Source organism: Ammospiza caudacuta, chromosome 3 (assembly GCF_027887145.1).
Source record: "Ammospiza caudacuta isolate bAmmCau1 chromosome 3, bAmmCau1.pri, whole genome shotgun sequence".
NCBI classification, from domain to species: domain Eukaryota; kingdom Metazoa; phylum Chordata; class Aves; order Passeriformes; family Passerellidae; genus Ammospiza; species Ammospiza caudacuta.
In genome coordinates, this window is record NC_080595.1 from 111191428 (window position 1) to 111217331 (window position 25904).

At 40.5% G+C, this 25904-nt stretch overlaps 1 protein-coding gene across 1 annotated transcript in view; it reads right to left on the reverse strand.

Moving 5' to 3' along the window:
• Positions 1 to 10014: 10014 nt before the first annotated feature.
• BVES (blood vessel epicardial substance) overlaps positions 10015 to 25904 on the reverse strand; it is a 39289-nt gene continuing 23399 nt past the window's right edge. The window contains 7 exon segments of the mRNA XM_058801195.1: positions 10015 to 11533; positions 11535 to 11658; positions 11661 to 11675; positions 14977 to 15118; positions 17290 to 17457; positions 19406 to 19514; positions 20437 to 20624. Of these exon segments, the coding sequence (XP_058657178.1) occupies positions 11311 to 11533; positions 11535 to 11658; positions 11661 to 11675; positions 14977 to 15118; positions 17290 to 17457; positions 19406 to 19514; positions 20437 to 20624 (969 nt within the window). The 3' untranslated portion in view covers positions 10015 to 11310.

The window sequence follows — 25904 nt, forward strand, 5'->3', positions numbered from 1 at the left end:
TGGGTGACTGAGTGTGGTTCTGGTGGGTTAAAGTCAAAGTTTATGTGCTGGTTTGTTGTTTTGAGAGGGTTCATATAGTTCCCACAGCCTCTCATTTGAATTCAGTCCGGGTGCAAGGCCTCCTGGGAGCAGGGAAGTGGTTCCCACGGGAATGGATACAAAGATAGAAAGGGGAACAAATACAGAGTATGACCGGGACAGATACAAATACAAGGTAAAATAGTAACATCTAACAGCAGAAACAAAAGGCAAGTCTTAGAATTCTAATCTTCCAGGTTCAACAACAGACTAACACAGGGTACAAATACAGAGTATGATGAGGAGAGATACAAATACACTGCTGTTGGTAAAATAGCAACATTTATCAACAGCAACTAAAGGCAAGTCCTAGAACTCTAACATTCAATGTCCAACAACAGACCAACACTTCAAATCAAGACCTTATCAACTTCATTAACAGCAACTCTGAAAAAGAGCTCTCATCTCCAGGATTTCATTCCTTACAAGCACCTCAGGCCATCCCCAGCGTTACAGCTGGGGACATGTCCTGGTGCAGGACGAGGCTGACCAAGAGCTGCAACCAGCGGAATAAGAGGGCGAACCCCAACTGCGGTGAATCCCAGCTCTAACCAATGCCAGGGAACCCAGCAGAAGAAGACGAGAAGGGCGAGATTACAGCAGGTTTTAAAGGGTGAGGGTACAAGGGAGGAGTCAGTCTCTGGACCAATGGGGACACTGTGGGGAGGGGGATCCAGGGGACTGGCATGAGGAAAACACCAATTCAAAGGAGGGGCCCTGGTCCCTGAGCCAATCATTCAGCTCTCCGGCTGGAAGTTTCTAGAAATAAAGGAGGGAGTGGAGAGTGAGTGGCAGGGCACCAGGAGGGGTTGGGGGAGGATGCATTTGGTCACCAAGACAACCAGGGTGGAGTTGGGGTAACTGACAATACCTGGGAAGGAGGGAGGAGTTGGCGCAGAACCATCACAGAATTGGGGGAAACAGAAATTCCAACTCCACACAGCACAACACCACCCTCTTCAGCTTGTAGTAGTAGGTTTAAACAATTAAAGGATGTCCAAGACATACCAGGAGAGGAGTCTTTTTTCTCCCAAAATAAACCCACAACTTTTTAACAAACTCTACTTTTGTTTTCTATATAAGTGCTATGATTTCCCCTTTGACATTTAAGTAAGGATTTGTATTTAAACTTTCACGTCTGTAGGATGTTTTACAGCATACCCCGTGCACATAAAAAACCATTTTCTGTTCAATACACTCAAAATCAAAGAAGCAGTAATCTGTTAGGCACTTATTCCTCCAAATAAAATGATAATTTATGTCAGTATGAGTATTTTTTTTCCTGTTGCTAATTGTATAGTTTCGTGGTGAGCGCATAAAAGCTGCAAATGAACATAATGAAGTTTCCTTTGATAACTGTCTCTACTGCCAGATGTGTTCAAAGAAGGAAATAAGGAAGGCAGCAGGAAAGACAGAGGGAGCCAAGTAATCCCCACAATGCTTGTATGAGCATCATTTCTCTATGGGATTTCCAGAAGAGCAATTCCAGTTTTGCATCCTCACCACAAGCACCATTGTATTTTGGACAAAAATGTGTCATTCCTCCATATGCTTACAGAGATGAAATACCAGCTGGAACATAAGGCTAAACCTGCCTTAATTCTCAGAAGAACAAACCCCTGTGGAGATATAAGGTGCAGGGAGCCTGCAGACTCTTTGCCCTGCACTCAAGACCACTTACCTCTCCTCAGATGGCAGGTGACAACCACATGCACCACTGCAGTGGCTTAAGCACATCCCAGAAATGCATCTCAGTGGATTCTCCCAACCGCAGAGAACAATCTCACTCAGCTCCAAGAAAGCAGAGATTGTCTCTTACTCACCTGTATGCTGATTTTATCCTGCTCTCACTCCTCTTTTCTCACACCCAGCCAAATGAGCCAGCCATCTCCACCTGGATTTCCCAGTTGCCACTGATTTTAGTACAACCACACTGCTGAGATACAAGCCTGTTGCCCCAGTGCACCTCAGAGCTCAGTCCTGACAGCGCTTTGGCTCAGGCCAGTGATGTGCTGCAGGAAAGGGAGATGGTGGAGGTGTGATGGGGAAATGTCCACAAAGCAGTAATGCTGTGACCTTAACATTTACTTACACTTAAAAAGATGCTTCTGAAGTCCTGTCTCTGAGCAGGTTTCTTTCTCTCTCCCCTGAAAGTGACTGCATGCCTCATGCCCCACACTCATCCCAAAGCCCTAGAGGTCAGGACAAGTCCAGTTTAGCCAGCAGTGGGTGTTACCTGCCCTTTCTAAGACTTAATTCAGCAACCCAGGCAAGGAACAGCGCCACTGCCAGCTTTCCTGAGCACACCTGCATGGAGAAGTAGCCTCATGAACCAGGTTGTGGACTTGACTGGAAGGTGAAATTTGCAGCCTTTTCAAAAGGATTCCTTCCTCTCTTGTCTCTTTGTGGACCTACGGCAGCTTTTGAAAAATTAAACAATGAGGAAACACAGAGAAAAACATAGATGGCTGTTTGGTTTTCTAAATTGTAGTCCTCATAAAGTGTCCCTGAAAGCCTAACAAAGCACTTGCACACGTGAGTCATGAAACTCTGGACATTTTTGGCCACAAAATGTTTTTATAGAAAAAGGTTTTCATAAAGATTTGGAGAGAAGCCCAAGTACACTGAAAGATAAAAAAAAAATTACGAGGTAAAACTCCAGAGTGTGGTGTGATCAGGGAAATTATTTGGAAAAAAAAAACTGCAGAAGAACAGGCATTTTAAAGCTTAGAAGATTCAGATTTCTTCACAGTATTTTGGCAGACAATGTCTATACTATTATTAAGTTCCTTAGTTTTCTGGAACAGGATGGAGCACTGAGTGACAGCGAACACAAGAGTGTTGATGGAATAGCGCACAAGTGGATGCATGTCAAGAGGCACTGCCTTTGATCTGTTCTTTGCTATGAAGGATGACAGGGAGTTGTTATCCCAAAAGCACTTTGCACAGGAAATCAGGATGTGGCTGTAACAGATATTAATCCCTCAGGAGAAAGCTAAGGAGTAATTCAAGCACGGTAAATTGCAGTGACTGCGCAGTATTCAGCTACAGTAGGTGTAATACTGGAGGTTTTGGTAATGCTTGCACTCATCCCTGTGCAAAGGGGTACTGATATCTACTTCAGCTCTGACTTAGGGGTCTTAAAGAGTTGTCTGGGGGAAAAAAAAAGCTCTCAAGGCTTCTAGAGGTATTTAGCAAACACACAGGCATGACATGGCACCACTGTAACTTGGGTTTGGAACTTATGTGCATTAAATGCTAAGTAAATATTATTGTGAACTAAAATCCAGCTAATATTTGAGCTCATTGAAAATACTTTGTTCTACCTGTAGTCATAACAACTTTATCAACTGAAAAGCATTTTGTCTTGTTAAATGGCCCAAAAAGAGCCCATCAACTTTTGCAGTGTTGTTGAGCCCCTCCATATTGCTCTCTCTCCTTACTGAAAAAGCAGTGCAGAGACCATATTGCAATCAATACTGAGCGATCCCACAACTTTTGCTTTGTATTGCATCTCTGCACCCTCTAATGACTTTCATATTATCATCAGCATGCTCTCAGGAAGTTTACATGTCAGGGCTAATTAACTAGGATGGTTGTCTTCCCTTATTAATCCCTTAAGTACTGAAAACCCATTCCCCTTTGAGCAGGAGCAGCTGTGACCAACATGGCATCAGAGATGCAAAGCCAGCATTTTACTCAGAAGCACTTACTGCAACATTTCTGAGAAAATAATTAAAGTAACTGTTGCTGTAATTCCAGTAATAAGGTTAAAATTAAAGGTCTTTACAAACTGACTTCCCAAAACTCCATCCAAACGATTTGTGAATGTGTATGTGAAAGCCTGTCATGCACAATGTTGCTCTAAAAATTGCTACCTTCCATCTGCAGAGATACTTTCCAAGTCTGTACTTTTGCAATTAGGCTCTACCTAGAGCCAAAAATTTGCTGAAGAATGAAGCCCTTGCCTTTTAATTGTATCAGTATTGCTATTTTTAAAAAAACAAATAACTTCTTTTGATAGATCTTTGTTTTGCTTACTAATGCATGTATCAAGTAAAGTAGCCTATTTTCCGTAAGGAGATTATAATTCTTTTGTCCTCATTTCTTAAAGGGAAATAGTATAGGAAAAAGAAAATTAGTATTTGCATACTAGTTAACACATATTTTTTGAATTTAAATACATTTGGCTTGTTTAAAAAATGACTGATTCAAAACAAGGGTTATCTAAAATACATTCATATTATGGACTAGAACCAGAGTGTTTTTCAGCCCGTAGAAGCATCATGTGGATCATGGCTACCATGTTTCTTTAATTAAGGCGCAGAGGTTCACCAGCTCTGCCACTACACCTGTGACTTACCAAGTGCTGGGCTACAGCTCATTTTCTGAATCCTCTCTAAATGCTCAAATTAATTTTTTTTCCAGCTTTGACCAGTTCCTCCAATACAGATTTACCTCCTGGGGTAGGAGCACACAGGCTCCCACCTGAGAGCATGAGAGTTATAGCTCAATCAGCTCCACATGAAGTTCATTCCACAAAATCGAAGACTGAGACAAATGGTGCTTTGCTATGAGAATAGGACAGAGCCTTAACTGTATCTCTAATACAGCTCTTGATAGAGATAATTGGTATCTTTTAGTTCAGTCTCCCTGACACATGTGGTACTCAAGATGCATTTTTATATATACAAATTCACTGAAATCACAGAATTCTAAAAAGAAATTAAAAAAAACCCCAAAATTGGTGAAGTACATTTCATTTTTACCCCACAGGTATTATGGTTAGCAAAGCCAACAGTCTGCTACTATAGTTCACATACATATAGTTCACTGTACTTAGTTACAGTTAAGACCAACAGAACAGGGTGTTCTGATTTAAAAATACATGTTGTTTTATGTTTGATTTACTAATTGAAATTAGTTTTACTTTGAAATGAATGAACCCTGTCTTTACAGTACATCTTCTACCCCTCTACACAAGCTCTCCTTTAACTCCAAATGATTACACGATGCTCTTTCTTACCTTCTGCAACAGCAATGAAAAGGGGTACCTCATTCAATATGGAAAATCTGTTCAGAGTCTGTCTTAACGTCTGTTGTCTGAGAACAACTCTATTTGAAACAGAGGGACAGAAGCAGATGGTCTCTGCAAGTTGTATTTATCAAGTAATCTTGTTTCCTATTCATTTTACCCATTTATCAGTAATTTAAAAGTTTTCAGTTAAGAATTTTCAGGTAATAAAATGTATTACTTTTGGTAAACTGACATTGTTATTTATCATTATTTGCAGTGTTACTGCTGTAGCATCCTTAGCTTTGGTGATAACTTGGTTTGTGCTCCCAGGCACCAGACAAGGGTTCACAGCCTGAGCCAGGGGTGCACAGAGCTCAGGCCCTCTCTGCCCTCCCTTATTAAGACAAATTCTATGATCATTCAGGAGATGCAGTCTCTCCAGGCATTGCATATTGATTGATTTGGTAACTAAACACAAGAAATTGTTCAGCTGGAGAAGGAGATACAGGAACTGCTATTTTTACTTTAGGCACTCTGCATCCTCTTCTTATTGCTAGACTGTATGAGTTCAATTCCACCAGCTTAGTTTTCCTCTTTAAAAGGAGTTTGAACCTCAGCAGAAATTTGGGAAAATGACATGAGGACAAGGACATTACTCTTTGTATCTCCTCAAAAGTAAAATAGTTCCCATTTCCCCTCTTACTCCCCCAGTAGCCAAGGGGCAGCCCCAGAGATGTGGCCACTGTCCCTGAGGCACTGACCTAAGGATGCTCTCAGACTGTTCTGTCACCTCCACCAGGAGTCACTGGGCTGCCTTTTGCACCTGTGTGGTCTAAAGATATTCTGCATCTATTTGTAAATGTCTCGGGTCTGTGTGCCATTTGTAATAATGCAAAACTGTCAGAAGCACGAGACACAATGATGTCATCTTGCACACTAGATTTAAATCCCCAGAAGCAGGAATGCTGACAACACAAGTAAAACTTCCAATCCCTTAATGTGTGTTTTGGTATTGCATGAGGTTTTAAGGAGGGAAGAAGTGGGTTGTATAACTTGAATGCAGGCTTATTCAAAGAAGCTCTGTCAAGATAAATTTTAGAAACAATAGGGAATTATATAAACAAAAAAACCCCGGACTATGACACTTCTAATTGCTAGGGAGTTGAGACCAAACATCTATTATTCTATGTATCAGTTTTGTGCAATTCAATAAAAGAAGTAGTAGCTATTTTTTGTTATATTATTTAAAATCTACTATTTGCTCTGTGATTTTCAAGAGTTGTCAAAGCTAATTAGTACAGCTACCATCTACATGTCCACACATATCACAGGCAGGACTGCTACAAATACCTTCTATAAAAACTTCCCAATGCCTCCCTTTATGAGACTGGGCTTTACTAAACTTGCAGCTACCCCATTTGGGGTTTGAACAGAACTTCCTATATCAAGTGTCATTTGGATAAAGCTAAGGAAAATCATGAAGCTCAGTATAATACAGTTGCCTAAAGAAGAAAAAGTTAAGGTTGAAAAGGCAGCCTTAAGTTCAAATCTTTGGTCAATAAAAACTAAAATTGAAGTCATTACTACAATTGTGGAGTGAAGAGTGAGATTGGGAAACACTAATGGCAAATACCTTAAAAAAAATTGAGGCAGAAGACTGAGTGTGTTTTTCACATGAGACTGACACAACAATGATGGTTGGTAACAGCAACACAGCTTTGGAAACAGTTTCAAAATCTCCCACTGAAAACACTAAGATACAGGCTTCAAAGGAACATAGGTAAATAAAACGGGATATTCTCCACCAGGTAAACATAGAAATTTCCAGCTAGTCAGCAACACAATACTAAATTTATAATGGCAAAAGTCAAAGTAGAAATAAAGCAACCATAAAGAAGCAACAAAAAAAAAAAACCACACACATTTTTATTTATTTTATTTTATTTAGAAGTAAAATAAAACATGACATTTCCATCTAGAAACCATTGGGATATGCTGCAGTAAATTCAAACATGGAGAGGTGGGCTTAGCTTTTGGATTCCTCCCAAATTCAGCTCCCTCTTGTTGCACTGGAGCTCTGTGCAAGCTCTGATCCACCTGAGGACACAACTGTTTAAGGCAGCCGCTGGAGCTCGAGCTTATCAGCAGATGGTGCTTCAAAGACATCATCTTCAACACTCTCCTCGATGGGCTTCATCTTTGCTGAAGTTCTCAGGTAGGGAGATGTGCGGCCTGGGCCTGCCACAGGTACAAAGAAATTGCCAGTTAATTTAACAACACACACCTGCTACATAGACCTGTTTGTGACAAAGTGGACACAATCTGATGATCCTGCCCTAGTTGCTTTATGAGAAGATTTCTAAGTGAAGGTTTCTTTGTTATCTGGCCATAAGCACCAGGAAATTCTAGACATGGAACAGCCACACTGCTACAAACCAGCAATGCCTGCTGCTAACCACAGCCACAGCAGGTGTAGAAACATCTCCCCAGGTTCAGTGCAAACCCCAACTGCAGGGGGTGCCCACTGCTTGTTCCCCAGAGACCATTTTCTCATCCTTACACTCACTCACTGACTCATCTCCATTCAGCTGCAGTAACACGAGAGGCTGCCCCAGGTACAAAGGGTGTGTGCATCTGCACCTGGCCTGGCTGCAGGGAAGGCTCCTCAGTGCACTGGGCAAACCTTGGATGGGCACAGCTTCAAAGCCACAACTGCCTTTAAAGCATAAGGTCATTGAATGGGCTGAGTTGGAAGGGACTCATGGGGATCAAGTCCAGCTCATGGTCCTGCACAGGACACTCCAAGAGTCACACCATGTGCCTGAGAGCATTGTCCAGACACTGAGACACTCTTGAACTCTTCCAAGCCCAGTGCTGTGACCACTCCCCTGGGGAGCCTACCCAACCACCCCCTGGGTGAAGAGCCTCATCCTAAAAGCTGACCTAAACCTCCTCTGACACATCCTCGTAAGTTTTACACAGCATGATAATGTAAAACTTATACAGATTTATACTCCCATAAACAACCACAGAGAAAACAAGATTTACAGGCAAAGGCCACATAACTTTCAACTGACACTGATTTCACTGCAAAAAAACCACCTTTCAGAAAGGCAGCAACTTCTCTGCCAGAGCAGGGCTCACACCACAGCTATCCCTGTTAAGACATCAAATGGAGTTTTTGTGCAAGTTACCACTGCAAACTACCTCTGTTACAGTTAAATTTTCAGTATGAGGGTCAAACCAGAGAACTCCTTTGAGTCATCAGCTGAACAGTTCTGTTTTCCATTGTTCATTCTGAAATCGAATCTACACATGGACATGTATTTTTCTCAGTACCCTCTTGTAAACTTAGACACCACAACAGTATGAGGTTGCAAACAGCCAGTATATGACGACCAAAAAGATTATGGAAATCTCTGAAATCCCATTTGAGAAGAAAACAACAAGAGATAAAGGCCATGCAAACAGACTGCTAGCATACAAGCTAAAAATTTAAATATTCTTGAAAAAAATACTGATAGCTGTAACACACTCTTATTTTTAAGAAATGTTTATCAGATATACAGTAAAGTGCTGTGTTAAGGAAGCTCACTTATGGGCAAAGACTCATTTACACTGAACTGGATCACATTTACACTGTATGTGATACACACAGAGAACAATATACAGACACAGGCTACACCAGCAAGTTATGACACTAATGCATTTTAAAGTCACATTGACAAAGAGACTGTTTGGAATTGGAATTTTAACATAAAGAGTTTCAGAACTCTTTATATTAAAAATGTATTAATGTTTTCTTTTGAGATTCAAAAATTACTTAAACTGCCACAATACAGCGTTACTCAAGCACATTTTTAGACACAGAAATTATGAAACATTTCTTCCCAGACAGATGTGTTTTATGGCCTAAGCAAAGGATAACTAGATCAATTATTTGGTGAATGTGCCACACCCAGCGTCTGTGGGTACATTTGGATACAAAATTGGCTTTTCTGGGAGATACCTAAAGGTAAAAAGGCGCCTGAAAATGCTGAGTTACAGTTCCAGCTTCTTTTTTTTTTTTTTTTGTAGCTCTTTGTTTCTGTGTAGTTTATTGTTATTTTTAAAATGGTTTTCTTCTGCTTAAAGCCACTTAATCTCTCCAGAAAACAGAAGTAAGCAGCCATAAGTTTGTACAACAGGATCCAATATAAGGTCTAATTCTCTCAGCCTGTTTGTTTCAAAGATGCTCTTATTTGCTCCAAATACAAAATTTTGTCTACTGATGCCATTATCCAGTGTTGGACAGATGTTCAAGTGACTGAGTCAGATCTTCCTTTCACTACATTTTGTTGCCCCTACTTGAGGGCCTAAACCAAAATATATATTAAAATTCCTGTGAAATCCAATCCTGCTTTTAACCACAAGCAGGGAGCATATAATTTGATAACACCACTAAAAGCATTACCAAACCAAAACCTTTTACATTCCTGCTCAGCTTAGAAGTTAGCAAATACAGATGCATACACCAGCAAATCTGAGATGTCTAAAACAAGTACCACAGAAGAAGAGAACTGTATCTCTAATAAATTTTTGAGTGGCTGTCAAGCAAGAGAATTACAAAATAGAAACTAATACCAAAATATTATTTAAAGGACTGACATTCAGGTGAAACTAGGCTTGTGATCAGGATAAACTATTTTGGTTAACTAAAATTCTGGAAAAAGAGATACCTCTATTTCACTTTCTAATGAATTACATACAGGTGGACCATGGATGTCAAGCACAAGTGTCACATGATAAACAAACCCCACTTTAATACCTTTTTGAGGATGCCTGCTGAGTTAATGTGATGTTATCAACAGAAAACATCATGCTGCAAACGACTCACTCCGTAAGCATTATAGAACTCTTGTTGGTTATTTCCTTAATATAAAAGCAAACAGTTAGTTTGGTTTCTTAATTAATTAAATGAAAAACATACTTTTATTAGTAATTGTAGCTTGGGACCTACTAATTAGTAATTTTAACCCTTTTATTCCTAAACACTTTGAAATAGGATTAATTTCTCAAGAAAATGAGTCAAAAGCTTATCATTTATAGCACTGATAAATGCATAATTTTAAAAGATGGGATTATACAAAAATATAAATGCTCATTTTTTCAAGAATGTGGAAATTGGGAGAAGAAAACTTATTTGGATTATAGTAGTCAAAGTTATATTTGTAGTGGGAGGCTTTGTCCACACAACAATCACCTAGCAATGACAAAACAGTATTCCTACAGAGTTCCTGTACAGGTAAGTTCCCTTCATTCATTTTTTATTCTAATTTTATAAAAATAAAATAAATTGACATTTCCATATGTTTCTCACAAAATCTTTTGAGGATTTTGGATTGTGCTTGTTTGTTCTAAATCAACAAATGTATGCCTGTAGAAGGAGGATCCAGGGAACAGCACTGGAACTGGAAGCCTCAGCATGTACCTTATAGTAAATCTTAAAAAAACAGACAAAAAAAATACCCCAGCTGTTGCACTGAGAGCACCCAGCAGAAGATTTTTGAAAACATACCAGTGACAAGGCAAATGGCAGATATTTTTTTCAGTTTTCCCTGTGATCTGAAAAAAAGGGCATACATGGCCACAATCCACACTGAATACAAATCTTCAAGCAGAGCTCACCTTGGCACCAACTCCATCATTGCAAATGACAGTACCCAGGAAAAACTAACAAGCTATCTTGGCAAAAACAGATATTGAGGCATTACAGTTCAAGGAGATGAACAAACCTTTTACAGAAGTCAGAAATTTCACAATCAAAATACAAAGAAGAAATAAATAACAATGCTTCCCAAGGTGTGTGTTGCACTGCTGTAGGGGCAATCCCTCTGCCTCCCCAAAAGTAAAGGAAAGCATTGGACTTGGGAGGCTGCTGCCTCAGCTGGGCTGACGAATTTCCGAACATAAAAGACACATAAACCCCTTCTCTTGGGTAAAGCACACCCTGTATACCAAAAAAAGGTACACAAACCAAGGAAAAGTACAACAGAGGAAAGTGTATTTATCAAGAATGTGCTAAGCACAAGTGCATCTTGGAGATTTATACAATTACAGCTCAACTTGTCATGCATTTCAAGTACTTTCTCCCAAAGCTGAAATACTGGTGTAAGAGTTTTGCTGTTAAGCCTGAAAGAGACACTTTAATTCTAACTAATCATACAAACACAGTTTTACAATTTCTGAGTGTGCAAGTTCACCCAAAGGCTCTCTATGCAAAGGAGTGGCTTCAATTCATGGAGCTTTGCTGTGTGTGGAACAGGTGAAAAGCCACTCAAGGGTTTAAAGGCAAAGATCAGAGAACAGACCAGCACAGGAGACTTCTCAGCAGGAATCTCTACAGGCTGCCTGATCAAGAAGAGCAAGGAGAAGGGAGCCTTCTTTCAACAACTGGATCACAGGCCTTGGTGCTCCTGGGGAGTTTTAGCCACCCTGGTATCAAGGTGGGAGCAGGCAGTCCAGGAGATCCCTGAAGGTAGCAGGCAATTCCTTCGTGATGGATGAGTCAGCTAGGGAAGGCGCTCTGCTGGACCTGTCACTGATGAACAAGGGAGAACTCATCAGGGAGCTGAAGGCTGCTGGCAATCTGGGCTGCAGGAGCTGGTGGAGTTTAAGATACTGAGTGGCAAGACAAATAGCTGAATTACAACCTTACAGGACAGGGAACTGTGGCTTGCTCAGGGTTTTACTTGGCAGGAGCTCATGGGACAAGGCTGCAAAGGGACGTAAGGACAGATGCTTGATCTTCAAGGACACCTTCCGCAAAACACAAGGACAGGCCGTTCCGGTGCACAGAAAGCTGAGCAAGCGTGGTAGAAGGCTGGCAGAGATGAACAGAAAGTTCTGACAGATCTCAAACAGACACACACGAAGTGTAAGAGGGTATGAGCTCCTTGGAGGAAACACAGAACCATGGCCCAAGCACGTGGTGATGAAATGAGGGAAGCCAAACCTCAGCTAGACCTGGATCTAGTGAAGGGCAACAAGAAAGGCATCTACAAATAAATCAGCAACAAAAGAAAGACCAGGGTAGCTGCGAGGCAAGAGTTCAGTGATGCACAGGACACAGGAACACGAAAAAGTCTGAGATGTTCAGGAACTTTTTTGTTTTGAGTTTTTTCCTTTAGAGGTTTGTCCTGAGGCCTGTTGGGGCTCTGTATCCAGAGGCAGAGACAGAGAGTGATGTTTGACTGACAGGAAACCTGGACTGAATTAGGAACACCTCAAGTCTAAAGGGTGAACACAAGATTGTGGAACCACACGGGCTGCATCCAAGGGTGCCAAGCATTGCTGATACAATTGCAAGGCCCCCTCTATCATCTTGGAAAAGTGATTGAAGTCAGGGGAGACAAATGGAAATGCCAACATCACAGCCATTTTAATGAAGGGGAAGATGGAACACCCAGGCCTCATAGTCTAAATTCATTTCCCAGGAAGATTATGGAGCTTGTCTTCCTGGAAGCCATGCCCAAGCAAGGGATGGGAAGGTGACTGCAGAAGCCATCATGGATGCTGATTGCATCTGACCACTCTGGCCACCTTCCACCTTTGGTGGTGAGATGATGGCCTCTGTGTATGAATGGAGTACAATGGATGTTGTTTACATGGATGGTAGCACAGCCCTCCACAGTCTGTCACTGGGTCCTTCCAGACAAATGGGAAACAGACTGGATAGATGGACTATGGCTTCAATGGAAAATCTGCTGTACTGCCAAGTTCACAGGGTGGTGAACAGCAGGACAAAATCCAGCTGTCAGGTGGTTGGTTACCAGCAGTGTTCTCAGGGGCCAAAGCCAAGGCCTGTAATATTGAAGAGATGAATGACCTGGTTGATGGGATGGAATGCACTCCTGCCAAATTCACAGACAGGAGCCAGGTAATGAGGGAAACTGCTGACAGGCCAAAGGGTAGAGCAGTGAGTCTGGACAGCCCATTGGAAAAAGAGAAAAGAACTGACAAAAATGACAAATCCATGAAAGACAAATCCCTGAACCCATAACACACCTACACAGCATTACAGCCTAGGCGCCAGCTGGCTGGAAAGCAGCTTTGCAGAAACAAACTGTGGTGGACACAAAATGGAACAAGAGTCAGCAGAGTGCCCCTGCAGTGAATATAGGCCCATCCCTATATTGGGCCACATTAGCAGCATGTATTGAACGCTACAAGCAAGAGCATAGCCAGAAGAGATTAATTCTCTCTAGCTGGCAATTGTGAGCCAGGATCTGGAGTGCTGCACCAGTTTTGTGCCTCCCTGTACAAGAAAGACATGGACATGCTGGAGCAAGAGCAGCAGAGTGCAACTCCAGAGGCTGGAGCAGTGACGGAGAGTCTGCAGGAGCTGGGTGTGCTCTGCCTTAGGAACAGAAGGCTCCCAGGGCTTCTGACTCTTGTCTTTGGCTACCTAATGGAAGAGAGAGCCAGACTCTTCTCAGAGGCATGCACTAAAAAAAGAAGGAAAACAAGCATGAGTTGCAATAAGGGAAATTTTTTCACTGTGAGGGTGGTAAGTCCCTGGAGCAGGTTGCCCAGGGAGGCTGGAAAATCTTCCAGCTTGGAAATATTCACATCTTCACTGGACATGGCCCTGCTGTAGCAGATCTTGCTTTGGATATGAGGCTGGACCTGGTAATGTCCAGAGGTCTCTCACTACCTCAACTACCTCTGAATGTCCTTGCAGCAAACAGAGGAGAAAAAGAAAACAACACTGGAATTTTCATCAAACTACATCCCAGGTGTCACCCTTGATGTTCTAGTAGGGTGAAGCATTAGTAGGGCTTTTTCTTCCATTTATCTGGGCATGCAGACTACACCAATGTTAAGGAGTAAAACCAGACAGGCCCTCCAGGTCTGAAGGTGTTACTGGATGAGAACTGTGAGGAACACAATGGAAAACAGATAATTAAACAGAAAGATGCAAATATTTGAAAATATTTCCTCTTCTTAGCAGAGACTTCAACCATAACAAATAACATATAACAAATAACAATAACAGTGGTTTTTCTCTCATATATTTGAATTCAATTCACTAAAAATAATATTTCCAAAATCAAAAGAAATAATCCTATATGATCCTTTTAAATGCTGTTAAACTAACAGCTTATGCCAAATGAGAAAATAGAGAATCCTCTGTGGCTTTTTAATTTAAACACTGCTTTCAGAATTCAGGCTAATGTTAATGTTTAGAGTCAGATGATCTAAAAACACATGACAGCAAAAGCCTAGAAAGAATAATTTAGAATGTTTTCATAAAGAAATTAATTAAAAGAATAGAAGTAAAAAGGTCAGACATGGTTTCTTCTCTCACTTCATCTGTTCTCTACTACTCCTGTCATACAAAGCACAGCAGAGGAGAACCCGCAAGGATACTTGGAGATTTTCCAGGTAACATCAAAGTATTGGTTGTATACCACATTCCTCCAGACTCTGCCAATACAAACTATCTCAGGAGGAAAAGCAGGACACTGAGATGCTGAAGGAAAATGTTTTGTTTGGGTTTTTAGTTTCTACAAGCACCAGTGACAGAACAAAGGACATACTACTGTGACTGGCACTGTACCTTCAGTTTTGCCCCATTACTATAAGCATTCCATATCATGCCAAAGATTATCACTACACATGTTGTGGTCTTTTCCCAGTATGTACAGGAGGTATCTGCATTTAGAACACAAAACCTCATGCACCTGACTGCCCTATAGTTAAGTCCCTTAATTCAGCTGATACAGCAGCACCAAAAAGCTGCAGTGTGCTCCCACAGAGGGCAACAGGAGTTCTGCAGTGTCTCTAATGGTCAGCCTGAGCCATATCCAAAACTGGCACAAACTATCCTGAGCACTCACGAAGAGAGGACGCAGAGGAAGTCCCACGAAGGAACATCTGCAGGCCGTCCTCGCTGTCACTGGTGCTGGCCATGCTGTTCCTCATCTGCATCACCGAGAGCTGAGAGCAGAGGCTGGGCTGACGGTCAATCTTCTTTGAAGCCTAAAAAAGAAAAAAATGATTACTTGAAAAAAAGATATCAAGCAAATTAAAATAAAAATGGAAAATTACTACTTCCCTTGTGATAGATGCTCCAGTCTCAGCCGTGATTATACAAGAAAATTGTTATAGGAGAAGATTCTATGCAGTGTAAATCAATTTAAATGACAATAGAAAATGCCAGTAATATACTGGAACTGGAACATTGACAAGTATGAAACTGCACATTAATTATTCAATCTCAAATCGCTTTTGTACTGAAATTTTCATGTATTTTCTTACAGTAAGCTTGGGGTTTATTATCTGGTAATTCATTATTTAAATATAATGCTCTGCAATTAAATGTAGTCTTTATGATGAAGCTGATCCTCCTTGCTGAACAAAACAGCATGCTATATATAGAGGCAATTTATGCCTTAACAGAAGCATGGTTATTTTCCTGGCTTTCCATATCAGTATGTTAGAAAAGTGGTGAATGTCCCTCCTTCCCAGCAGATGACCATTTGGCTCTTGATCCTACTGCAGACTAAGTGCATCAGGTGAGCATTATCCTCTCCCTGTCAAATGGTCTGAGGAGCTTCCATTTTGCTTTGAGTAGCCTTCCTGAGAAGCCTTTATACTATAACATTTATATGAAGCCATACATTGTACCTTGTGAGGTATCACTGCAAGCCAGAATGCTATTTTAGGTGTATGTGAAAGGTAGCAATCAATGACAAAACTATAATGGATAACTCCATTATAGAATTTGACAAGTCAGGAGCTAGTATCCTATTTCATGCAGAAAGGAATGACAATTTTTCCAATATTAGTGAAAGTCTCCTTAGGCAGGAAAAAATCACAAGTTTTCTTACAAAATAAATTATATTTTAATAATATATTTAATAAAATAGAATATACTTTTAAAAATAAATGTATTTTAAAAATAAATATACTTAAAAAAATAAATATACTTTTTTAATAAATAAAATACACTTTTCTGTTTTCCAACAAAAATTATTTGATAGTTTTACCTTCTTACTACCATATTGAATAGGAATAAATCAATACTCAATTGATTTCTGTAGTCCCCTACGTACACAAGTCAACCCCAACATTTTCTGATGAGATTGACAACAGTTAAAAGACATCAAAGACACCAATAATATTTATATGTGAAAGTGAAGCTTTCAAATATAATATATATGTACATATATACAATGTATATGGCAATGGGAAAATGAAGAATTTATTTAACAATTCTCTTGCCGAGTTATGTAGGAAGAGCTCATGCGACAGGATTTTTATTTTAGGAAGAATAATAAGATACTACAAGTTTCCCAAATGCTCACTCAATTTCTACAACATACATTTTCAAAACTTACTATAATAAACCAACTATAATAATCTTAAATTTATGTGCCTTTTGCAACTAAAAACAAAGACAGCACAAAGTGAAGTTGAAATGTGCAGATGTTAAGTCAAAAGAGGGGGAAAAGTTGTTGGATTGTCTAATTCTTCAAAATTATGATAAGGAATAAGTAAGGAGGCAAAATGAAACTAAAGCAAGGTAATTCATATTCATGAATATGAGTACACCCAGACCACCTAATGTTTTATATATTTATAAATATAAAAATTATATTTTAATTATATTTATTTATATTTTATATGTATTTCATTATTCCTTCCACTAACTGCATCACACCAACATAATATTTGCTTTTTTTTTTTTGCATTTGCAACCCTCAAAGACATGTTGAAATTGTTCTTCCTAGCAATCAGTACTACATAATTATTTGCCCCCAGTAAGAAATTTTTTTTAAAGGGAAAAACTCTGAAGCTTCTTTTTACAAAGACACTAATTTGTTAGTGAGAAGGGATACCCAGGGAGAAGCACCTTTTTAGCTACTGGCATCACATCTAATCGTTTGGCAGAAATATTTCCACAAGCTGATCAGTTCTGAATCTCAGTTACTCATTTTTCTTGTACATTACTGTGCTAACTTTGCTAAATATTGCTTCTGACAGAAATGTTGCACTGACTCACACCTTGGCACTAAAAGGGAAAAGTGTGCATTAAGCAGCTGATGGCAACAAGTTAAAATAAGGTGCTTTAAGAGCATTCAAAATTGAAGTAAAACCACATTTGTATGTGGGAGGAAAATTTCCAAACAAAACTTGAAGTTGCTTACCTTGTCATTTAAGGTTGGGTCATTCAATGAATAAAGTTTATTTGTAATATCTTTGCCAATAAGGTACTTAAAGATCTCATAAAGAAATGGCTCAGACTCCAGAAAGAAAGTCAGCCTTTCCCTGGACCAGCACAGGAACTTGCAGTTATCATCTGCAATAATGGTAACCTGGAAAAAAATACATGCTCAGAATTAGCACATTTAAAAATGTTTTAAGATAAGCACGCTTAAACAGGCTTTAAAACAAGTGATTACATTTTATTTGTGACTCCAGTTAAAATAACTCTTAAAGCCATAAAGCTTTTTGTTATCTCTTTGTTATGAATGTGATATTTACAAATGTAAATATTCTCAGCAATTTATTATCATTATATTTTTAACTGATATGTGTATCCAGTTTGTTTTACAGAAAACTTGTGGGACAATAACAGGGGAAAATCTCTCATGAGTTCCCAAACCTAAAAATACTTAGGTAAGAGGAAATTTATTTATGAAGTCAGTCCTATAGTGATGACAAGCACTTGCAGTAGGCCTATATGTAGCTTAGTTTTATTTTACGTCGCTGTCACCAAACAGGAACAACTGGTGTCACCTAAAAGTCTCCATCAAAGAGTTTTTAGTAATTAAAAAAAAAAAAATCCATTTTCTCTCATAACTGTCAGCCCTGTGATGCCACAAGTACAACCCAGTAGCAGCTGAGCCAAGGCTCTGTTTGCTCAGTTATTGGTAATCCAGTTCTGGGCAGTTACAGGGGATTTTGCCCCCTCTCATGGGAGGATGGACTTGGCAGGTTCATCCCCCTGTGCCAGCAGAGGGCAATGCCGCACCAAAACCCACACTGCTCATAGCCAGGGGCAGGTTTTGCAAGGGGGAGTCAGGCATCTATGAATAAATCAAAATCAGGTGCTCTCTGCGTTTACAAGATAACATTACATCCTTTAAAAATTTTAAAAACCCATTAAAATAAGTCCTAGAAACAATGAAATTCTGTTATATATCCATGGATTTTCAACTCCATGGACTGTAATATAAGCCCAGGGGCTGAGGAAGAATTCACCAGCATTGCCAGCAGATGGGGTCCTTAAGACTGAATCCGTGTGCTCCTGCAAGTCTGCTGGTGTTCACAGGGCAGTGACAAGCAGAACCCACGAGTAAAGGACACACAGATTAACTCCTAAGGCAGGCAGGAGCTAAGCATGACCCTTTTCCCTTGGGAGGGACCGACTCCTACTCAGCTGCTCCCAGGAGGAAGGGGCTGTGCCAGGAGGGATGTGGGAGGCCCCACTGCTGCGGGGCGAGTGCATCTGGGCAAGTCTCTCCCCTGGCACTGAGCCCAGTGTTTGACTGGAACATATGACACCAATCACTGATTTTCGAGTCTGCACTGCTCTGCCTCCCTCCCCTCTGCCACAGTATCAGTGTGGATGCACCAGTCAGTCACAGTCTGGTCATTACTACACACACCTAGCTAAACATCAAGTAAGAGGTAGCAAAATAGCCATTTCTATGGGAAAGAAACACCCTTCGCTAAAAGTATTCCACCTCCCCAACTACAATAAAATATATTTAATATACCAGCATAATTACACTGCTAGAGAAATATACCCTTATTGTTCCCCATATGAATATTTTTATTCAAAATACTGAGATAATTTTCAGCTTATGTTGCTTTAACAAATTGCAAAATGACAGAAGTATTCATACACTTTTATAAATACCAATTTCTAATTACTAGTGCCAGAACTTCTAGACTTTCATTATTACAGTACCTCTTCTTCCCTTTTCTTTTTTGAACCACTGATGAAACCTGTCCGTATCATCTTTTTCTATCAAAACTGCCTCTTAAATTATTTGTCCTGAACAATCTCTTAATACAAAACAAACTTGGAAACAGTAAAAGAGAAAATAGCAAAAGCCAGACTGCTCAATACACACCATTATAGTACTGTTTAGCAGCATTTAAAAGTTATTCTTGACATGGTCCATTTCCAAAGAGCTATACTAGAAGGATAGCAAAGTTATGCAATTCAAACAGTTCACTGTTGATCAAATTTATACTCTATTTTTTTCATGGTCTCACTAGCTCATGTCCAGTGACATTTAAAACAAAATGTACCTGGAATTTCTCACCCCGGTTCATCTGCGTTGATCGAAATTCAGGAGAATCTATAAAGGCACAGGGGTAAATATTATGCAGAAAATGCCCTCGATAAGACACCTTCATTCTGGAAATAAAAATGGATGAAACAACATTTTAAACTCATGGAGGCTGATTAATTTAATCAAAAATTGGGTAGGACTACTAACAACAGTAATGCATTAGGAGCAGGAATAAATACATTCATCTTCTGGAATATCACTCCCAGAGCTACCCTGTTTTCTGCCTAACTGATTCCAAGCAGAACAGGCTGCCAGACAAATAGAGAATTGATGAACATGGCATGTATCCACAAAACATTGTTATTCAATATGAGAAAGGTCATGTTACACAGCCAGACCAGAATCAGGCTTCCCTTAGGTAAGCAGCTTTGTGGTAATGAGTAAGAAAAGCAACGAAGCCTGACATTGCTGCTGCTGTACACAGAAACTGGCTAAAATACTGGCCAGAATTTAGCAGGAGTTTCAAGATTACAGCTTGGCCATGGGCATGTTTTACCCTTTCTCACTTGGATTCTGTCTGCCTCTGGGCAGTGCACCTGCCCCTCTCTACTTGCATGTACAACTGCAATGAATCAATTCCAAAGGCCTGCTGTTTTAAATCCTGCTGGAGACATACTACTTCTTCCCTCATGCACTGTATTTTTTAAACTTAAAACCTGAGAATGGACAAGTAGGATATCTAAGACTCAAACAAATCTCTTGTTCATTTTGCATGAGACACTGCCTTTGGTATTACACAAATATAATTCCCACTAAAATCCATACAGCTGCACACATAAGCACATTGTGGATACACAATATGCTCCCAGTAAGAGATATCACTGCCACGTGAAAATGGTGTCACAAAATAGACTGTAAGTATAGATTATTTGACTATAGACCATAACATACTACAAACAACTGCAACCTCAATAATTTACTAATTTATTTAGCCATGACACAAAGCATACATATAAAAGCTTGTCCCCAAGCTTTTATAGAACCTACTTCCCCTTCAGCAGGATGCTTAGCCTATCATCAACTGATGTTTTATCTTCTGCTGCATAGGCTTGACCTGTCTTCAAAGTCTGAATGTTGCAGAATTGTCCAGTTAGTCTTTGGAAAAGCTCTGGAGGCACATGGAGAGGTTCAAACATTCTCTTGTAGAGGCTGCTAAGCTCCTTCTCTATCTTGATCTAGATTGGAAAAACAAGAGAGATCAATAAACACAGATGCATTAGTTAAAAATGAGTAAGACTGCACACATGATTTAGCTTGAGGGACATCTTTGGCTTCATTATGCTTAAGCAAGGAAAGAAGTGGTCAATGTGTGATGTCTATCCACAAACACTGCCTGTGATAGGGTGACCAAAACCTTATCTAAAATGAGCCAGTTTGGCACACTGGTGCTTTAGAATGCTGTCCCATCCAAGTGCCACATTAAATCACACACAAGGAGCCCTCTGACATGTCTGTTGATGCAATAGTGAATAGGAAGGACTTGGGCAAGAATTAAGCTTTAAAAAAAAAAATTAGTTTGTCTTTCACACTGCATGAACACATCACTGTGGCTATCCCTCAGGCCCTCCTGGGAGCCCCTCTCATCCCTGAGCTTCCTGGCTTACTTGCAGTAGAAAAGCAAGCCCTGAAAAACAAACCAATTATATTGAAACCACATGTGATGAGGGAGGACAAAAAAACCCAAAAACCACTGCCAGCTGAACATCCCACATCTAAGAGCCCACCCAAACTCAGGCAGCTGCAGTGAGGGAAAGGATGTTGGCTGAAATCCTAAGCCTGGAAGCCTTCCTTGAATGAAGGGAGGGGATGAGACATTACAGCCTTCCTGAAAGCAGGAATACAGCCTGCATTCAGGCTGCATGAATACAGGAATACAGCCTGCATTCATTTACCATGAGGAAGACAAATTAGAACAATAAGCATCAGATAATGAAAAAAAAGAAAATATACATAGAAGAGAGAATAAGGAAAAACAACCAAGGAAGAATGTCAGAAAAGAAGAGACAGAGGCAAGTTTCTGACTCATATTCAGCTCTTCCCCCAGGACCTGCAGGTCCTTTTCCACAAAGCTGCTTTCCAGCTGGTCAGTCCATGGCATGTGCTGATGCATGGTTATTCCTCCCCTGGTGCAGTTCTCCACACTTTCTGTTGAAATCCATGAGGTTCCTGTTGGTCCATTTCTCCAGCCTGCTGAGGCCCCTCAAGATGGTTTCCCAAGCCTCTGGCCTATCAGCCACTCCTCACAGTTTTGTGTTATCAGGGTCCACATACGCCCCACCACCCAGACCATGAATGAAGATGTCAAACAGCACTGGGACCAGCACTGGCTCGAGGTTACACACCACACGCTAATGTATGTGTAGCACCCAGCTCCACCTGGACTTCCTATCTCTGATTACCACACTCACCCTGCCATTCAGCCAGGTTTCAATCCATCTCACTGTGTCCTCTTCCAGGCCACACTTCAACAGATTCTCTATCAGGATTTTATACAAGACAGGGCTGAAAACCCTGATGAAATTAGGGCTGAGGATATTCACCATTCCCAGTCAGTCATTCTCACCATTCTCATATATGGCCAGTCATTTCATCGTGGAAGGTTATCATAAATATGGCTTGGGTTGGAAAGGACCTTAAAGGTCCCAACCCCTCTGCAATGGGCAGGGATATCTTTCACGAGACCAGGCAGCATCAGAGCTTCAACCTGACCTTGAACACTTCTAGGGACAGTGCATGTACAGCTTCTCTGGGCAACCTGTTCCAGTGCCTCATCCACCACACAGTAAAGATTTTCTTCCTAATATCTAATCTAAACCTACTATCAGTTTGAAACCATTCCCCCTTATCCTATCACTACAGGGCCTTGTAAAATGTCCCTCTCCATCCTTCCTGTCATTTCCCTGCCAGCAAGGAAGGCCACAAACTGGCCATCCCAAAGCCTTCTCTTTTCCAGGCTGAACAACCCAAATTCTCTCAGCCTTTCCTCACAGAGCACCTCTTGTATCTCTGTGCGCGGGACCTCAGAGCTCTCCCACTCTGATGGGATCTCATCAGAGCAGTCACTTCCCTCACTCTGGTGGCTATGCTGCTTTTGATGCAGTTCAGGATACAACTGGGTTTCTGTGGCTGTGAATGCACATTGCCAGGTCAAGTCCAGCCTCTCATCCACACCCAAGTCCTTCTCTGTCCATCCCTCAGCCTGTGTTGATATTGGGGGTAGCCCCAACCTTGTGCAGCACCTTGCACTCGGTCATGTTACATTTCATGAGATTTCCATTAGCCCACTTCTCAAGCTTGTCCAAGTCCCTCTGGATGGTATCCCATCCTTCAGGTGTGTCAAACAACTCCACTTGGTGGCATCTGTAGACTGCAGAGTGCACTCAATCTCTTTGTCTATGCCATTAATGAAGACAATAAATAGCACTGGTCCCAATACAGACCCAAACGGGACGTCACTTGTCACTGATGTCCATCTGAACCTTTGGCCATTACCCTCTGGAGGTGACCAATCAATCAGTTTCTTATCTATCTATCTATCTATCTATCTATTATCAGGCTGGTTAAGTGTGGCTTCCCTTTGGTAAATCCTTGTTGACCACTCCTGATTACCTCCTGGTGCTCCATGTGCATAGAAATGTTCTCCAGGACTATCTATTCCTTCTTTTCAGAGATCAAGTTGAGGCTGACCATCCTGCAGGTCCCTGTTTTCTCCTTCTTGCCCTTTCTGAGGAAAGGAGCAACATTTGCTTCCTCTGTTCCTCACTCACTTCTGTCAGTCACCACCATTATTCCAAGATTATCAGGAATGGCCTTGTAGTGACACGAGCTCTTGTGGCTGTGTGACATCAGGGCTCATGGACTTACTACATGCAGTGCATCACCTGACCTAAAGTTACACTGGTTTCACACTGAATCAATTACTAGTTAAATATTCCACAAGCAACTACACTCATATGAAACCCAGGTTTTGAGTTTCCTGCATGTTCCTTATGCCACAATCTTTAATCCCTCAGAGGACATCTACACAGACAAAGCAAGGATTAAAAACAAACACACAAGAGAAACTGTATTATGTTAAGTCCTGAGCTGTTTGATTTCAAAATATGTTCCATATACCCACAAAGCCAGATGACTGATTTACCATCATGCTCTCCAGGAACTCCTACATTTTTAACAGCTGTACCAATGTAATTTGCACCTTTCCATACTGCAACTTAAGGAAATACATTTCCATCTGAAAAAGGAATTTATGTAGCTCCCAAGACTCCTGAACCCAAAACCAGGCACAGAGTCATGAGGGCAAATTTTGGCTCTGGAGTGTTAGACCAATCCCTTAACTAGCACATGGTTCATGTTTCCTGATCTTCCTCTAGTGTGTAATACTTTGAGGGGAAAGCAGGTGTAGGCACTTTCTTAAAGACCGATCAGATTGCAGGCTGGAGCTGTGCTTCAGATGGGCTCCCTGTAACAGAGCATTCCCCTTCCCAAGCACAGCTGATGCTCCTCCAGTCATGCTCGTGGGTCATATTCCAAACAAACCATATGGGTAGGTGTAATGTTTTCTTCAGCAGGGGCTGAAATATTCTGGGATGCTGCCAGAACTCCGAGCCAGACTGATTAGAATCAGCTTCCACTCTGACTAAAAAAGCCAAATTTGTAAAGCTCCAAGGAATCAAAACCACTGAAATAATCTTTTGGTCAGAAAAGAAACTCACTGTGATTTTGCATGCTCCATTTAATAAAATAAATATTTAACAACTAAACGTATCAATTATTCATTTTGTAATATGACTAACTTGTAATTATTCTGCCATTCCTTTCTTTCCTTGGAAAAATCTTTTGTGAGAATTACCAAAACTGATTGAGATGGGCAATACAATAGCTGCAGAGAGAAAATCTCATTCAAAAATTAATTCCTAAGAGTTCCTTTAATTTTTTCCCCTATTCCTTGTCCTCCTGTAGGAAAAACACTTAAAACAGCCTTGGGGTTTATAATAAAAAGACTTGCGTGACTATCAGGCATCACTTCAAGTATGCTTGTTGATCATAGTTTGCAGCAAATACTCATATATTTTTAATAATTACTGAAAATATTATGTATTACAGCAATTAAAATAATTTTTTCATGCAGTGTTCATAAACAGTGTAATTTCTCAATGGAAAGAAGACTATTGAAATGAAGCCTTAATATGCAAAGGAACAGCACTACCTGGCTAGTCTATCAGATCTAATTTTTGGCTAAGCTTTTCAGTTTCTCAAGTCACAGCACAGCTGATGGTAATCTTTGTGTGAACCTGTGTTCCATATTGGAGGAACACGGCTGTAGGTAGAGCCTCTTCCTTTTTTAACACATGTACTCAATTTATCAGCTTGTTGTAGACAGATGCAATTTAACCTTTAGCCTCCTTTTACACGCTGTGGTTGCCTGCCAGAGTGTGAGCAGGGCAGAGTTTATGGGAGAGCCAAACACCCCAGTCCTGCTGTGGTTACTCTGACACTGGGCAAGGGCTACAGAGAGAGAAAGCAAAGTTAAAGGAAGGTGCTCCAGGCCTCCCCCTCTTAGATGCAATTTTTTACCAACTTTGGTGACTGAGTTTATCAGTTGAGTTTCATATTCTCACAAAAATCCTTCTTTTTGTATCCACCCACAGAGTACTTGAATCACTTCTATCATTTGACCTAACTCCTACAAATAATTCTGCTAAGAAATTTTTTAGAGGATTTAGTGAAAATAACTGCCTCTTCAATAGGATGAAACCTATACCATAATGCACAAATCTGTGCCAACACAGCTTTTAGTAGACAACTGTAATTACAAAATAATGTATTTCCTTCTTCATTCAGTATTGATTTACACATTGCAGGGTGATTTTTTTGTTTGGTTGCTTTTTTCACTCAAGGCCAAACCAGCACATCATCCTCCCAGGATGCTTTTTCACTCACCAATAACATTTTATTTAGATTTTTGGAAAGGGTTGGAGAGGTACAAACTCAAGGACCATTACCTATTAAGGATGGCACAATTCACTTTTAAAATACAGGTAAAATGAAAGGTTTCCCAGGGAAATGGGTTTCTCTCAGCTGAGCACTCCATTTTGCAATAATTTCTGACTTTGGTGGCGATTTCCTGTCCCATCTGACAAAAGATTAGAAGCCACAAGATTTATTAAAAAGGCTTAATTGGTGGGGGTTTGAAGGGAAGTACAGCATGCTAATTTGGTTGAGAGAAAAGACTGCAAATAAATTAATCCCATATTAGAAACCAGAGTTCCTGCATGGGATATTTAATAGTGGACAGCTACAGAGTAGGTGGAGTCTGGCCTCACTGGCTTCTCCTTTATCTATCTTCCTTATCAGAACTGCTATTCTGTGTGTGTGCTGGACAGCATGGCCATGGCCACCTAGCAGAAGTACAATGCAGTTTCACAGGTGCTGCATCTCAATGGTGACATAAA